Source organism: Pelophylax lessonae (assembly GCF_965119305.1).
Source record: "Pelophylax lessonae genome assembly, chromosome: 3".
In the NCBI taxonomy this organism is placed as follows: Eukaryota; Metazoa; Chordata; class Amphibia; order Anura; family Ranidae; genus Pelophylax; species Pelophylax lessonae.
This window is the reverse complement of record NC_138770.1, coordinates 187,484,765-187,501,174: the sequence shown is the minus strand read 5'-3', so window position 1 is coordinate 187,501,174 and position 16,410 is coordinate 187,484,765. Positions and strand designations below refer to the sequence as shown.

Below are 16,410 nucleotides of genomic sequence, written 5' to 3'. Positions count from 1 at the left end.
TTGGGAGTATCTCACCAAAAATGACATTTTTGTTGCAGGGGATGCCAGAAATCTGACTTGTATCAGTGCAGACTTCTGGGAAAATCAGTGAGCCAATCACACAAGCAGGAAATGATGTTTCTGGGGTGTGGTCAGGATACATTCTGTGTACAGAACAGCTCCAGGTAGCCATATTGCATTGCATTTTCAGAAAATGACAACAGCTGCAGATTGAAAAGGAAAGGTTATTTTTAATAACATTCAATTACAATATGATGTGTGTTGCAATTGTATACGCTATATTGTTTTTCTTTATTTGCTATTTTTTTCCCCACGAAAGTGGAGTTACCCCTTAATAAATGTGACAGGCCGTCAGCAGATCAGGACTGATCAATTTTCAGACACAGTATATCCCATAGATTTTAGTCTCTATAACTTTCGTACAGACTAAATAATAAACACTGATTCGGCTTATTTTCACCAAAGAAATGTAGCAAAATACAGCTTGGCCTAAATTTATGAACAGGCATTTTTTTGTAGAATTATATAACAGAAACAAATAAAAGTGTTTTTCCAAAATGTTTGGTCTTTTTTTATTTATTTAGCAAAAATTAAAATTGAAAACCCCAGTGATGATTAAATACCACCAAAGGAAAGCTCTATCCGTGTGAAATAAATGATAGAAAAGTCATTTGGGTACAGTGTAGCATGACAGCGCAATTGTCATTCAAAGTGTGACAGCGCTGAAAGCTGGCCTGGGCAGGAAGGGGGTAAAAGCGCCCGGTATTGTGGTGGTTAATGCCCACATAGCGCCATTTTTTATCACTAAAGCCCCTCGTGTATGTGTATGTCTAAGGGCATGTGTAATACTGTGATAGAGGTGTACATTGTCCTTTCCTCTCTCTCCTGCCCTGCACATGGTAGCAATACACAGGCGCAGGACTTTGGCTGCGGACTACATGTCCCGGCATGCAATGCCCCGTTCTCTACCCCGTCCTGCGCATGATCAGTGGCTCTCTCGGAAACAGTGCGCAGGCGCTTCTCTCGTCTCTCCGGCAGCGGACTACACGTCCCGGCGTGCATTGCAGCTGTCCTCCCACACGGCGGGGTCATTGCAGAGATGGCTGCCCGCATAGCATGCCTGCTGAGGAGGCTTCACCTGGAGAGGACGAGTGTCCGGAGGATGCTGTGTGCTGGAGGTGAGTCCCCCGGTCACAGGACAGGCGGGGGTGACGAATAGGACACATTCACTTATTGAGCCAGGCATGAAGCATTGTCATAGACAGGAGGAGGAAGTGACATTTATTACAGTGTCTGCAGAGAACTGAAGAGCTGACACTCTAGTGATGTCTGAGTGTACACAAAGGGTGACCCTAAGGAAGTCCCTAATCACATCATGTAGTCCAATACAAGAGTTGCAGCAGACTGCTTCTATAAATGAGACAGCATCTGTGATTGGAGGATTTTTAATAACCCCCTCCCCATCCATTCATAGATCCTGTTTCATTTACAGAAATGTAATCTGGGTTCTGTGAATGGATGAGTGGGGTGAGCATAGTTGGACACTCTTGATGACCGCCTATGACCCCACTTAGGCTGCATTCACTCCTGAGCGTAGAATCTTGAAGCATTGTCCCAGCGTTCTTTTGCGCGTGTTTTTGTTTCAGGGTTTTTGAGCTTTGGCTTTTTATTAGCCAATAGAGAAAAATGTTCTCTGTTGCATCATGTGTTGCTAGGTATTTCAGCTTTTTTTTTTAGCTTTTCTATTAGCTTTTATTTATTTTGATGATGATGATTATTTATTATTATTAATGTTTTCTCTTTCGTTAATTGATGGACACAGCTCCTGATCTTCATAACCATTGGGTTATATTGCCCCCTACAGGAGTAGGACACTAGGCAGAAAAAAGATTGATTACGCCCATGGGCAGTCCCAGAAGGTATACTCCCTCTCTCTGCTATAGGTACTCAGTTTTTTTCTGCCTAGTCAGGAGTAAGGACCTTGTTCCTTGCTAGGATCTCTGGTCCTGGCAAATTTTTTTCCTTTAGAGAGATTTTTTAATTTTTTCCTGTGAGATCTACAATCAATTGTCAGACTGGGCAACGGGCTGGATAATCTAAATCCAGTGGTCACCCCAGTCTGGCCGCGACATAGCCCCACCGGATGGGGGCTTGCCTGCGAGTAAAACGCCTCTCGAGGTCGCATATGACCGGGTCTTCGCCTGCATTGCAGCGTTCCTCCTTGCCGACAGCCCCCCATTTCGAAGGAGAGAAGGGTCTGTCTGGCGCGGTGCTCACCTGGTTCCTGGTATGGTGAGTAGCTATCCCCTATACCCTTGGAGGGTTTTGGAGTGGACATGGGCCCATCCATGGAACTGTTAGACCCCCTGCGTTCCCCTCATTCCATTGAGGCACCCCCCTCTTCTGTGTCTGGTGGTCCCTGTGGGTCATCTATACTAGGGGTAGTGTGGTGGTCTGGCCTACCTCCTGGGGCAGGGTGCTACACTGGCGATGGGGGGGGGTTGTCACTGGTGGGGGCTCCTGCCACGACCCCAATTCTTGATGACGCACGGGGTAGCCGTTTTGTTGTGGCCTGTGTGCTGTAATACAGTGGCCATGTTTGTGTAGTCCAGTGGCCATTTTGCATTAATCCGACAGTGCAGTTTATCCTGGTGCTGCCGGTGCTTGTTCTGTGGGGTGGTGAGTCTGGTGGGGTCCTCTCCCTCTCTGATGGTGACCGGGTGGTGCCGTCAGCACGGTGGGTGTAGCCCTTAGCAGTGTTTTGCACTTTTTTGTGAGGGGTCCCCCTATTTGCTCACGGAGTCCTTGGACCATGTTTCCCCACCTGGCCCCCTCTCAGAGGCTGCGCGGCCCTCGGGTCCCAAAAATCCATTGATGCACTGACTGCAGTCCTGGAGTTCTTTGTGTCCCAGGTTGAGGTGATTTTTGGGCAGCGGGCTAGCAAAAAGCGCCCCTCGCCTTCCCCTGCCTCATCTGTCTCCTCAGATCCTGAATCTGATTTGGCCTCTGCAGTCGTGGCTCACCCTGCAGAGTCTTCAACCACGCACCCTGAATTCTCAGATAGTGAGGATGATTCCTCCACACCTGTAGCCGCACACGAAAAGGCGCTGGTGGATGCACTGTTTGTGTCTGTGCATGAGACTGTAAAAATGGAGGATGCAGCTGAAGCTGCGACTGAGTCATCGGTTCTCTTTGGCACTCACTAGCCGTATAGAGCAGCAAAGGGGTTTCCTTTCCCTGCCTATTTTGACAGAATTGTCGCAAAAGAGTGGGGACAGACAAAATGTCCCCTTGTGATCCCTAAGTGATTTGCAGTGCGGTACCCCTTTGAAGAGTCTCCCCTTTAAAAGTGGACTGTGCCACTGGTGGAGGATCCTCTGGTTTCTAGATTGAACAAGGCAACCATGATTCCGGTTAAAGATTCTCCGGCCTTTAAGGATCCAGCTGACAGGAAGGTGGAGGCTGTGGCCCACAATATGTACACTCTGGCTGGTTCGGCACTTGGGCCGGTATTCACCATTGCCCTGGTGTTGCAAAAACTCTGACAGAATGGGCTAAACTTTTACTCTGTGACCCGGAGGGGGAGCAGCTCTCCCCTGCCTTTGCTGAGCTAGCAGACCAGTTGGTCCAGGGGCTGCAGTTTATCTGTGATGCCTCTTTGGATGCGTCTCTCCTGCTTGCTAGACTGGCTGTTTCAGCAGTGGTTTTTAGGCGTGGTTTTTGGCTCAAATATTGGCCTGCAGACCAGACTTCTAAAAAGACCTTAAAGCGGTAGTTTCCCACTTTTAACTACAGGTTAGCCTATAATAAGGCTTACCTGTAGGTACAATTAATATCTCCTAAACCTGCACGGTTTAGGAGATATTACCACTGCATGAAGCCGCTGACGAGTGCGGCGCATGCGCTCTGAGGGTCCGGGGGGACCTTCAGAGTTCCTTGCCGGGAATTGCCGGAAAATCACTCCCGCGCGCGTGCGCGGGAGTGACGTCATCGTGGCTCCGGCCAATCACAGCGCCGGAGCCGCCGAACCCGAAAGAGATGCCGAAGGATCATGTCAGCGCCCACAGCGATGTCCGGGGGTCCATGTCGGGGCTTCGTTCTAAGGTAAGTGTTTCATAATGAGATAGTATGCGATGCATACTAGCTCATTATGCCTTTGTCTTGCAAGTTTTTTTTTTTTCTTTTTTTTCTTGGATGAGTTTACTACCGCTTTAACTGATTATCCTTTATAAGGAGATCGCCTGTTTTGAGCTACGCTGGAAGACATTATTAAGGGTCTTACAGGGGGGAAGAATACTTAACTTTTTTTTTTTTTTTTTTCTGCAGGCTAGTAAGGGCAAGAATCCTCATCATAGATGTGGCCCGTCCTTGACTCAAAGACGTTTTTTTCGTCCCTCAGGGTCGGCAGATAACCGATCAAGGCCTCCTTGGGAGGATCTGAGCGACCTTGGTCTGGCAAGTATAGAGCGGACTTCTCAAGACCTGCGGACAAGGCCCCTTCAGCATGAAGGTGCGCCCTCAACCATATCTGGGGTGGGACAACTGGGTCCATGAAGTAATACGGTCCGACTACAAGATCGAGTTTCATTCTTACCCTCTGGAAAGGTTCATCCTTCCAACGTTCGCCTGTCCCTGGACCACTTGCAGGCTCCCTTTGGGATGGTGCAAGACCTGGTACTTCAAGGGGTGATTGTTCTGGTTCCAACCTCAGAACAATATCAGAGGTTTGATTCAAACCTGTTTACAGTTCCCTGGAAGGAGGGCAAGGTGCGTCCAACCCTGGACCTCAAGGCACTGAACAGCTTTGTGTGGGTACAGAAGTTCAGAATGGAGTCCATTTGCACGGTGGTGGCATCCCTGCATCAGGGGGATTTCCTTGCCTCCATCGACATCAAGGACGCTTACCTACACATTTCAATGTGTCGGTCACCAGCGCTTCCTCCGCTTTGCCGTGGGAGAGGAGCATTATCAGTTTGTGGCATTACCCTTTTGTTTCTCCTCAGGTCTTCACAAAAGTGTTGGCCCCGGTGCTAGCATTGTTACCTCAGCTGGGGATTGCAGTACTGGGCTACCTGGATGACTTTCTCCTGCAAACTGAGTCCCCTACTGCTCTAATGGACAACATGGAGATCACCATACAGACTCTGAGGGAGTTCGGTTGGCTTCTGAATTTTCAAAAGTCTGCTCTGGTTCCTTCCAAAAAGGTGGACTATCTGGGTCTATGACTGTGGACTTGGCTCTAGCCAGTGTTCCTTCCTCTTGACAAACTCCATAAACTGCAGGTTGCAATTCATCTTCTGCTGTCCGGCAGATGGTCATCCTTCCGGACTTTCATGCGGGTGCTGGGCCTGATGGTTTCTACCTTTGAGGCGGTTCTGTTTGCACAGTTCCATACAAGGTCCTTGCAAAGGGAGATTCTGGCCAAATGGAAAAAGTGTCCGAAGTCTCTGGACAATCCGATCCAGCTGTGCTGGGAAATAAAAGGGTCCCTGGTCTGGTGGCTTCGTTCTCCGATGCTTCGACAGGGCAAATCATTTCCTCCCTTGCATTGGACAGTGGTCACCACAGATGCCAGCCTGTCTGGGTGGGGAGGCGTCCTAGGCCGGCGCTTTGCTCAGGAAGTCTGGACACTGGAAGAGTCCAGAATACCGATCAATGTCCTGGAACTCCGAGCGACCAGACTGTGCCTGGATCATGGGACGGATCGTCTTCAGGGGTGTCTAGTGCAAATTCAATCGGACAATGCCACGGCCGTGGCTTATGTCCATCACCAAGCGGCACAAGAAGTGTTTTGGTGGCTCTGGAGGTAGCCGGCATTCTACAGTGGGCAGAACGTTTTAGTTCCAGCCCTCTCCGTCAAACACATTCCGAGGGTGGAAAACTGGCTGGTGGATTCTGTCGTCAGGCGTTAGATCAAGGGGAGTGGTCCCTTCATCCAGAGGGGTTTCATAAGTTGTGTCTCCCGTGGGGCACCCCGAGGTGGGTCTGTTGGCGTCTCGGCTTAACAGAAATGTGCAGAGGTTTGGGGCACCGTCGCAGGATCCTCTGACGGACACCACAGACGTGCTGGTGGTCCCATGGGGCCAATATAATTTGCTTTACGCCTTCCCTCCCCTCAAGCTTCTGCCAAGTCTCTTCCGCCCACTGGCACCAACCATGTCCGCTGATCCTCCCCCGCTGAGCAGGCGGATGGCAGCTCTGTCTCCGCGCTGTGTGCGGAGACAGAGCTGTAAGGTCCCCGCTCTTCTCTATGGGGGAATCGGATGAGAACGGACCGCCTGTCCGTTCTCATCTGATCCGCCAGACGGAAGGATAATAGGGTTTCCATCCATCCGGATTTGACACGGGATCGGATTGGATGTCAGCGGACATGTTTCCGCTGACATCCGATGCCCCATAGAGATGCATGGGGCATCCATTCAGATCCGCCTGAAAAACTGACAGGTGGATCTAAACGGTCCACAAGTGTGAAAGGGGCCTTAGATGGTTACTTCCGTCTGTGTATCAATATACACTTATTGGGTTTTTTTTTTTTTGCCAAAACTGATGAAAAATTAGATTTTTTTTCATTGGGAATGTTATATAGCAGAAAGTAAAAAATATTGTTTTGTTTTTTTTTATATAGTGCAAAAAATAAAAATCGCAGATGTGATCAAATACCACCAAAAAAAAGCTCTATTTGTGGGGAAAAAAAGACATTAATATTATTTGGGTACAGCATTGCACGACCGTGCAATTGTCAGTTAAAGTACGCAGTGCTGTATTGCAGAAAATGGTCTGGTCATTAAGGGTGTAAAACCTTCCGGTCCTTAAGTGGTTAAAGACTAAACCTTTTTCTAACATTTGTTGCTTACATGTTAAAATCTGTATTTTCTCCAATCGCCTTCCAGGACGGCCCAAACATGAGAGATGATAGGCTCCTCCTACCGGAAACACAATCAATTAAACACAGTTAAAAATCCTCAGTTTAGATTGTGTTTCTTCCTACGAAACATTTTATTTTTTACTGACCTGCAGACTTTTTGATAGTCCTATGGTCCCCCTGTGAGCCAGGTTCAGCAAAGCCACTGAGAGTAGAGCTCTACCTGCCACCCCTCCCGGGTTTCTCACAGGTCGCCTCTTCCATCGGTGGAACCGTCGGTCACCCGGGTGACCCTCTAGGTTTCTTTCACCGCTTGTTCCCGGCGCCAGCACCTCTCCACGGATCGGATTCGAATTTCCCGCTGGAAGCGACGTCAGACGCGAGCGCCTCAAGCCTCGCTGTCGGAGCGGAAGGACCCGTCAACATCCAGTGACGTCAGTTCCTGCACAATGCGGAAGAGGAAGATGGAGGAGACGCCTCCAGTGCCAGAAGATCAACATCTTCAGGGGTTCTATTCCCACGTGTTCGTGGTCCCAAAACCATCAGGCAAATTCCGCCTAATCATAAATTTAAAGAAACTCAACAGGTTTCTGACGTACAAGAAATTTTCAATGGAAACAATCTATTCTGTACGAAAGAACTTACTAAAGGATGTCTTCATGACCACTTTAGACCTCAGAGACGCTTATCTTCACGTTCCCATCCACCCAGAACATCAGAAATTCTTAAGGTTTGCCATAGAGAACGAGGGGATAACGACTCATTGGCAGTTCAGGGCACTGCCCTTTGGTCTAGCCGCCAGTCCAAGGATATTTACGAAAGTCCTTCCAGAGGCAGTAGCACACCTACACATGTTAGGGATTGCTCTGATTCCATATTTGGACGACCTACTGATTTTTGGGAAATCCGAGATCCAGGTAGATCTAGATACCCATCGGGTAATAGAGGTATTGGAGAACTTAGGATGGCTCATCAATCTGAAGAAGTCAGCTCTGATACCATCCCAACTAAGGAACTTTCTTGGGTTCCTGGTGGACTCAAAGGCCCAGAAACTATTTCTAACCTTTAAAAAAAAAGGGAAAAAATAGTCTCCGCAATCCACGCATTAGAGGACTCCCCATCCTGCTCCAGAAGAGAAGTTCTGAGAGTTCTGGGGTTCATGTCAGCCAGTATACCAGCTTTGGTTTGGGCACAGCTACACGCGAGGGAACTTCTGTTTTTCCATCTGTCATCCTGGGACAGGGTCCTAGAGGCGTTATCTAGGCCCCCCTTCGAACCTTTGGGGGAAATTCCCCTCCAAAGGTTGTCTCTTAAGTTGACCTTTTTACTGGCCATCACCTCAGCAAGAAGAGTAGGGGATCTCCAGGCCCTCTCTATCAAAGAGCCATTTTATGACGGTATGTCCGGACAGGATAGTTCTAAAACCAGATCCGCTCTATTTACCGAAGGTGGCATCTCCTTTCCACAGAACACAGGAAATTATCTTGCCTTCTTTCTGTGACAATCCAAAAAACAGCAAGGAAGAAAGGTTCCACTGTATTGATGTTAGAAGAGCTCTTCTCAGTTACTTAGACAGGACAAGGAGTTTCAGAAGATCAAACCACCTTTTGGTCCTCCACTCTGGACCTAGGAAAGGGTTGCAGGCCTCTAAGCCTTCAATATCTAGATGGATCAGGCAGGCAATTACCAGCGCTTATGAGGCATCAGGTGTCCCAGCTCCTGTAAAAATTAATGCACATTCTACAAGAGCCCTAGCAACATCCTGGGCCGAGAAGGCAGGAGCATCCTGGGAGTTGATCCGCAAAGCAGCCACTTGGTCCAGCCACGACACCTTCCTGAAACACTACAGGATAGAAGTTCTGTCTCAACAGGACCTAACCTTCGGACGCAAGGTCTTGCAGGCAGTTGTCCCACCCTAAGGTAGGCCAGGGGTAATCTAGTATCCTCTCATGTTTGGGCCGTCTTGGAAGGCGATTGGAGAAAACTTACCGTTAGTTTACCGGTAACGACTTTTCTTAAGAGCTTTCCAGGACGGCCGGCCTACCCGCCCTACTAAAAGGGTGCAAACAAGTTAAAAAGGGGTAAGTACCTATGGACTGAATATTAAACACTTCCCTCAAGGATTCTGGTTGTGGAAGATACTTTTTTACAACTGAGGATGGAGGGAAGGGTGGGGCCTTTTAACTGTGTTTAATTGATTGTGTTTCCGGTAGGAGGAGCCTATCATCTCTCATGCTTGGGCCGTCCTGGAAGGCTCTTAAGAAAAGTCGTTACCGGTAAACTAACGGTAAGTTTTTTTGCTGGAAAATTACTTAGAACCCCAAACATTATATATGTGTTTTTGGCAGAGACGCTAGAGAATAAAATGGCGATCATTACAATATTTTATGTTGCACTGTATTTGCGCAGCAGTCTTTCAAATGCAATTTTTTGGGAAAAAATACACTTTTAATGAATTAAAAAAAAAAAGTAAAGTTAGCCCCATTTTTTTGTATAATGTAAAATGTGTTACGCCAAGAATCGTGATCTTCTAAGCAGAAAAATCGTGATTCTCATTTTATCCAGAATCATGCAGCTCTAGTGGGAGGAATAGTGCCCCATGGTTGGTGCCAGTGGGAGGAATAGTGCCCCATGGTTGGTGCCAGTGGGAGGAATAGTGCCCCATGGTTGGTGCCAGTGGGAGGAATAGTTCCCCATGGTTGGTGCCAGTGGGAGGAATAGTTCCCCATGGTTGGTGCCAGTGGGAGGAATAGTTCCCCATGGTTGGTGCCAGTGGGAGGAATAGTTCCCCATGGTTGGTGCCAGTGGGAGGAATAGTGCCCCATGGTTGGTGCCAGTGGGAGGAATAGTGCCCCATGGTTGGTGCCAGTGGGAGGAATAGTGCCCCATGGTTTGTGCCAGTGGGAGGAATAGTGCCCCATGGTTGGTGCCAGTGGGAGGAATAGTGCCCCATGGTTGGTGCCAGTGAGAGGAATAGTGCCCCATGGTTGGTGCCAGTGGGAGGAATAGTGCCGCGCTGCTCTATAGGCTGCATGCACATACTTTGGAGCAGATGCAGGCACAAAGGTAATCTGAATGCAGAAAGGGTGTCAGTGCCCATCCGAACAAAGCCATTGTGTTTGTTTGGTTCCATTCACACAGCTTACCCAAAAAATAAAACAGAAAAAAATTCCTTCCCTTTTTTCCTCTTTGGGGCAGGTTTATATATAGGACTCCCTAGGCAGCATAAAAAGCACCCGGTGGAACCTTGGTTTTACTGCCCCCTGACTACGCACCTGAAGGACATGCAGCTGCTCAGGGCTGTACACATCGTGCAGCAAAAATGAAACCCTCTGCTGCATTCGGTGGGTAGGACCACTGCTGTCAAACGAGACCCAACTGCAAGGCATGCGTTTATGGATCAGTGGTTCAGCCTTTTTAGGGTTAAAACAGGTGATAAGGATGTGACAAATCACCTCCTCGCCACCTGTCCAACACCCCATGAAAAGGTTACCACCATCAATAGCTTTTCAGAGGGGCGGCAACAAATACCAGGTATGAGAACAAGCGCTATGACGTGTTCTGTAGAGCTCCATTATCAATGCAGAGTGTGTGATATCATCCAGAATTGTGATGTCATGTTTTTCTCTTTATCAGCCAGCAGTTCAGTAAGCAGACCTCCTGGGTTTACAGATCCAGAAGTACAGAGCATACTGAGGAAGATGACTGGTCTGGACCTGGAGAAAGTTTTCCAGCCGGTGAAGCAAGACAGTAAACCACCCACCTACAAGTTAATGACCCAAGAACAATATGAACAGGTATGTGTGGGAATGAGAGCCTATCGCAGTGCTGACTCCATGAAAAGCGGGTGCAGTAAGTGTTTTACTTTAGTGAAGGGGCTGAGCACAACACGACTCTAGAACTTTGGGCACACACTAGTGGTTTGTATGTCATTATTGTGCTCCAGAATGTGCTAGGCATGAGACAGTCATTATTATATTGTAGTGATAGCCATAGACACACTAGATATGGATGATGATGTGATGAGTGAGGGGCTTGTGTGTTGGGGTCTAACTATACTTGTACTGTCACAGTGTTCAGTGTGTCATTGTTTGCTTTGAAAGCTTGTACACTCTTATGTTAACTGCTTGCCCACTGGGGACATTTTTTAATTATTTTGCACATATGTTAAATGTGCATTTTTTACTAGAAAATTACTTATATATTTTCTAAGAGGCCCTGGAGAATATAATGGTGGCTGTTGCAATTTATGTTTCATGATATTGGGGCAGCCATTTATTAAACACAAATTTTCTGGGAAAAGTAAACTTAAATTAATTTTACTGCATTTAAACACAATATCCTAACCAATTTGCTTTGGTAAGATATAAAATATGATGTTGCATCATATAAATAAATGAAACAACAATAAACGAAACCGAACAAAATTACCCACCTCCCACCCCGCTCTCTGCTGCCCAAACTGTGCGGGAGCATAATACCCAGAACTGGTGTAGAGCTGGCATATAATAGTAAAGACAGAAAGGGCCGTATGAGCAGCATAGGCTGTATAAGGTGGAAGGGATAGAGTCATCCCTGCACATAAGTGCACAGCAAATAAAAGGGACGAACAATCGCTGGTAGGTAAAACAATAGTAGGACTTGTAGTATAGGTAATGTTCTCGCTCTTTTATTGAAGTGAGCTAGACGTCTTCTGGAGACTGCTTCCAGGGCATTAGAGGTAATGAATGAGAATGAGGGTAGATAGTAATGGAAACGCATCAACAGTTTTATGTGTGAAACAAAATGATTTTTGTGCCCAAACAGGTACAACGTGTAAAAGTCAAACCCAAGTAGGGGAAAAGGGGATAAACGGGACAAGCAAAAATGTGCCAACCAGGGGACAGACGTTGGCAGTGTAAAGAAATTCAGCTATACCATGACAAATAGTCACAGTTTTAAGGGTTAGGAGTAAATTTGCTCAAGGTTGGCAATGTTCTTAATGCGGTGACAATGGCGTATCAGGCAGGCACTGCTGTGTGCTCTAGGAGGTTGCTTACTGCACCAAATTGCATCAGCTTACTCACGGCTTCTGGGCAGATCTCCTTCGTGCAGGGCGATTTCTACCCGCATCTCTCTGGTCCAGCCATGTTGATGCGAGGTCCGGATCATGAAAGAAGTGTGCTCTATCATCGCTCACTACACGTAAGCGGGCAGGGAACAACATTGCATATTTCAGGTGGTGTATTTGGAGGCGCTGTTTTAACATCTGCGAAGCGGAACCGCTGTTTCTGGACTTCTGCCGAAAAGTCAGGGAATGCCGAGATCTGGTTATTATGGAATGGCACATTGCCGCGTTCACGTGTCAGATGCAGAACTGAATCTCGGTCACGGTAATTTAGATGTTTCGCTATAAAGGCTCTAGGAGGTGCACCTTCAGGGGGACGGCGAGCTGACATGCGGTGGGCACGTTCCAAATGTTGTACAGAAGGTTCCTCTGCCATGGGTAGGGTTTGGGAGATTTTCCAGGAAGGTAGTCTGATCAGAGCCTTCAGGAAACCCAATGAATCAGAGGTTCAGCGGCAGGCCCTGCTTTTGAGACAATTGTTGCAGCTGACGCTGGATAAATTCAGTGTGCTGCAGTGGGTGAAGTGTGTCCTCAGCACGGCTAATTCTCCTCTGTCTCCGTTACCCGATCCCTCAACGTAGTCATGTCCTGCCTGATCAGGGAAATATTCACTTTCACCTCTTCTATCTTAGATGTCAGGGTGGCTTGGCATGTGGAGATTGCCGCTAGGGCCCTGGTAGTGTCTGCTGTGGTGGCCTCAGGAGCGGAGGCGCCATCTTCTGTCGAGGGTTCCCGTTCCTGCCTGTGGAACTTTTCAGGTGCCGGAGCGGCGGATGCCACCTTCCGTGGCAGTGACATGGTAAGGAGGGTAAAGGTACCTTATCACTCAGTCAGAACGGTGTCCAGAGATCGTTGGGCATTCAGGATGGTAGTCGCAGGATAAACCTGGGAGCAGAGCTCAGCACACGTGCGTCCTACTCCATCGCTGTCCAGCCCCACCCCTGATGTTTAACACTGCTTTGGGGCGTCCCAATGGTTATGAAGATCAGGAGCTGTATCCTTTAATGAACAAAAGAGAAAATGGGATTTTTGACTTGCTGTAAAATCCATTTCTCTGATGTTCATTGATGGCCACAGCACCCACCCCTCTGAGGAGTTGCAATTCTTCCGACACTGCTTGTAACAAAACTATCTACCTATAGCAGAGAGAGGGAGTATACCGCCTGGGACTGCCCATAGGCATAGCCAGTTTCCTTTCCTGCCTAGTGTCCTACTCCTGTAGGGGGCAGTATAACCCAATGGTTATGAAGATCAGGAGCTGTGTCCAGCAATGAACATCAGAGAAATGGATTTTACAGTAAGTCAAAAATCCAATTTTTTTTGGGGCCTACCCTAAAAAAATGTACATTTTGTTTGGAATTTCTCCTGAAAAATAGCAGTGCATTTTCTCACATGTGAGGGTGCAAAATCCTGTGCCTACAGCCTTATAGCTGTATATCTGCAGTGTGAGATCTAAGGCACTACTGCCTCCGACTGCCATTCTTAGGAGATTTAAAGGGAAATTCCACTTTCATGGGGAAAAAAATAAATCTAGCGTATACAATTGTGACACAAGTCATTTTGTAAATTAATGTTAATAAAAATTAACTTTCCTTTTCAATCTGCAACTGCTGTCATTTTCTGAAAATGCAATCCTATACAACTACCTGGAAGTCTTCTGTACACAGAATATATACTCTACACTAAAATATAAGTCAGATTTCAGGCATCCCCCGGAACAAAAATGTAATTTTTGGTGAGATACTCCCTATGGGAACACGTCTAAAGGGATGCAGGCCCAGCAGATTTTCTCATTAGTGCTCTGCAGGTGCCACAGCTACCTGATAATTATGAAACCACTTCCATTAGATTAATATTCCCACAGGGGCACAGAGAAACACAGAGGGATTTCTTCAGAATAACAAAAGGTAGGAATCTGCAACAAAAGTTGTTATAATCCTTGCAATATACATAGATCACCCAGAGGGTTAAAGTTACCCTTTAAGTGAGATTTAGTGATGTCACTGTTGTGCTGCTCACTGTCTTCCATGCTGAAGGCTCTGACTTGAGGAAGGAAAGTCCTGCCTCTACCAATTTGGCTGGCCCCACACAGAGACACAGTGCAGAAAAAGGCATGGCAAATTGGCAATGGGGCAAAGATCAGGTGCAGGGAAACCACAGGCAATACTGGTGATTAGTCTCTTGCCCTTTGCCTACCTTTTTTGGATAGTTTAGTTTTGCTTTTTTTGGCCCCACTGGAGTCTGCTTGACACCGCGTACAGAGCATACACAGTATAAATTGCACACATAACAGTGCATAGTTAGAACATGGCATAATGGAATGTAGTGCAGATATTGCCGGAAAAAGTCATGTGCTAGAGGCAGAGGGAAGAGAGACCGACATTGCGTTCTGTGTTAGAAAGGAGACATCCAACTTAATGCACGTGCTGCTTGCTCATACCTATAAGTTAATAGTGATCTATATTAAGGAGCATCCCTTATATAGGGATACGTTTCTTAATAATAAGTTTGTATGCGGAAAGCCCTGTGGTTTTAAAAAATATGTATGACTTTAGAACCAGCAGGACACTTGATGATCCCAGTTCAGGTAAAGAAATAGAAAGATTGTGTTTGCAAGTTTGTTTAATTTGCTTTTAGATGGAGTGTATTGAAGGAGCCGTGGTGTGCTAACAGTTTACTTATCCTGTCACATAGGCCATTCAGAAAGCTGCAGAGGCTGCAACCAAGTGCTTGGAGATGCCACTCATGTTGGAGGAACGGCCACCAATAAATGAAACCCTGTCTGTGGATGAGATTCTTTCTGGTACAGATACTGCGAAATATGTGTTCACCGATATAACTTACAGCACACCACACCTTGTGAGTATACTGCCAGTCTGAAGCAGCATCACTAGGCTTCAAAGTGTATCTAAACCTAAAATGAAATATTATTACAGCTTCTTCATTCATAGTTCTTAGATGGTGGTGGCTGCATTATTTTTTTTTTTCAAGCTATTTTCCCTTTTTTTTTTTTTCTTTTACCTGGTGATTCTTCCAGTAACATGTGCACTGTCTTAGGGTGACTACTCACTCACCCTTCTGTTTTCAGAACAAAAGAAACCATATAGGACCAGAGAGCCTCAGCCCTCTCCATAACCTAGGGGGATGTGGTTCTGTAGTCCTCAGAGCTAACTAAGAACAATGTAACAGGCAGAGAGCACAGGAAGTTATCCACTCACTCGATTCCTGGCAAGATCAACGGGTGTTTTTTTTTAACATAAACCAATAAAACAAAACACTATAACAATGAACTTCTCCCATTTTATTCAGTTATTGGAAGTGTTACTAAACCCAGGAGCATGCATTCGCTATATCTTGTCTCCCACAGTACATGGAAACTCAATTATTTTACTAAATATAAATTGCTAAATATCTTTTTCTCATCAGCTGTATATAGCAGTCTTGTGACTTCTATCAGTGTTGAGCAGAGCACTGATTAAAGCTTGTAGGAGTTTTTATTTTCCTCTGGCTGTCAAATAAGGCTTCAGGACCCCTGACCCTCTGTCTGGACAGTGCTAATTGGCCTTGTGCTGATCACATGCACTCTCCCAAGAAGAAAAGAAACATCTCTAGCAATACACACCAAACTTAACCAAAAATGTACAGCTTGTCCTCAAGCTCTGTGCTATCAGGAAATTATAAGGGGATAATGGAAGAAAGGGAGGATCAGAGAAGACAGGATCAAACATCCATTTTACACAATGCACAGGACTTACCCCTTAGGTTCCACATTGAGTAGAGCAAGCATGCTTTACTGCATATACAGACTTATTTTACTGTTGTGGGTTTAGTAATACTAATGGCTTTTGTGTTTATTAAAAGTCAGCAGCTACAAAAAGTGCACCTGCTGGCTTTTAATAAACACACACTCACTTGTCCAGCGATGTGGCCGGGGGGAGCCTCGCTTCTCTCCATCTTCTCCCCACGGCACCGGCATCACTACTGTGGGTACCCAGCTGTGACAGATTGCGGCTTCACAGCCAGGTGTGCACTGCGCATGCGCGAGTCACGCTGCACCTTGTGACTGGACAGGCAATCTTCTGGGACCTGTGACGTGTCCCAGAAGATTGCAGAGGGGGAGGGGCGGCCAGAGCGGAAGTAGGAGTGGGTACCTGTCAAGACTAGCTACCCGCTCCCCCCAAAAAAATGACATGCCAAATGCCAAAAGTTTTGAGTGGAACTCCACTTTAAGGTTTAGATACATTTTAAGCCATGTGTCTAATTTTTTATTTATAATGAACTGAAAAATATTTTATTTTCAACAAAGATCCTCTACTGATATGTTCACATTTGTGAATTGAGCTCTGGTAAAAAGGGAAACAAATGACTCATAGGGTCCTTTCAGATGGGAGCATTCTCCTCATCTCATCTCGGAATCAATGAGCAGATCCCCTGCTCAGTT

At 46.6% G+C, this 16,410-nt stretch overlaps 1 protein-coding gene across 1 annotated transcript in view; it reads left to right on the top strand.

Moving 5' to 3' along the window:
• Positions 1-1,041: 1,041 nt before the first annotated feature.
• The window catches only part of MRPS22 (mitochondrial ribosomal protein S22), a 57,634-nt gene continuing 42,265 nt past the window's right edge, over positions 1,042-16,410 (top strand). Inside the window, exons 1-3 of the mRNA XM_082251683.1 lie at positions 1,042-1,178; positions 10,499-10,659; positions 14,664-14,828. Coding sequence (XP_082107809.1) covers positions 1,100-1,178; positions 10,499-10,659; positions 14,664-14,828 — 405 coding nt within the window. The 5' untranslated portion in view covers positions 1,042-1,099. The remainder of the gene's footprint in view (positions 1,179-10,498; positions 10,660-14,663; positions 14,829-16,410) is intronic.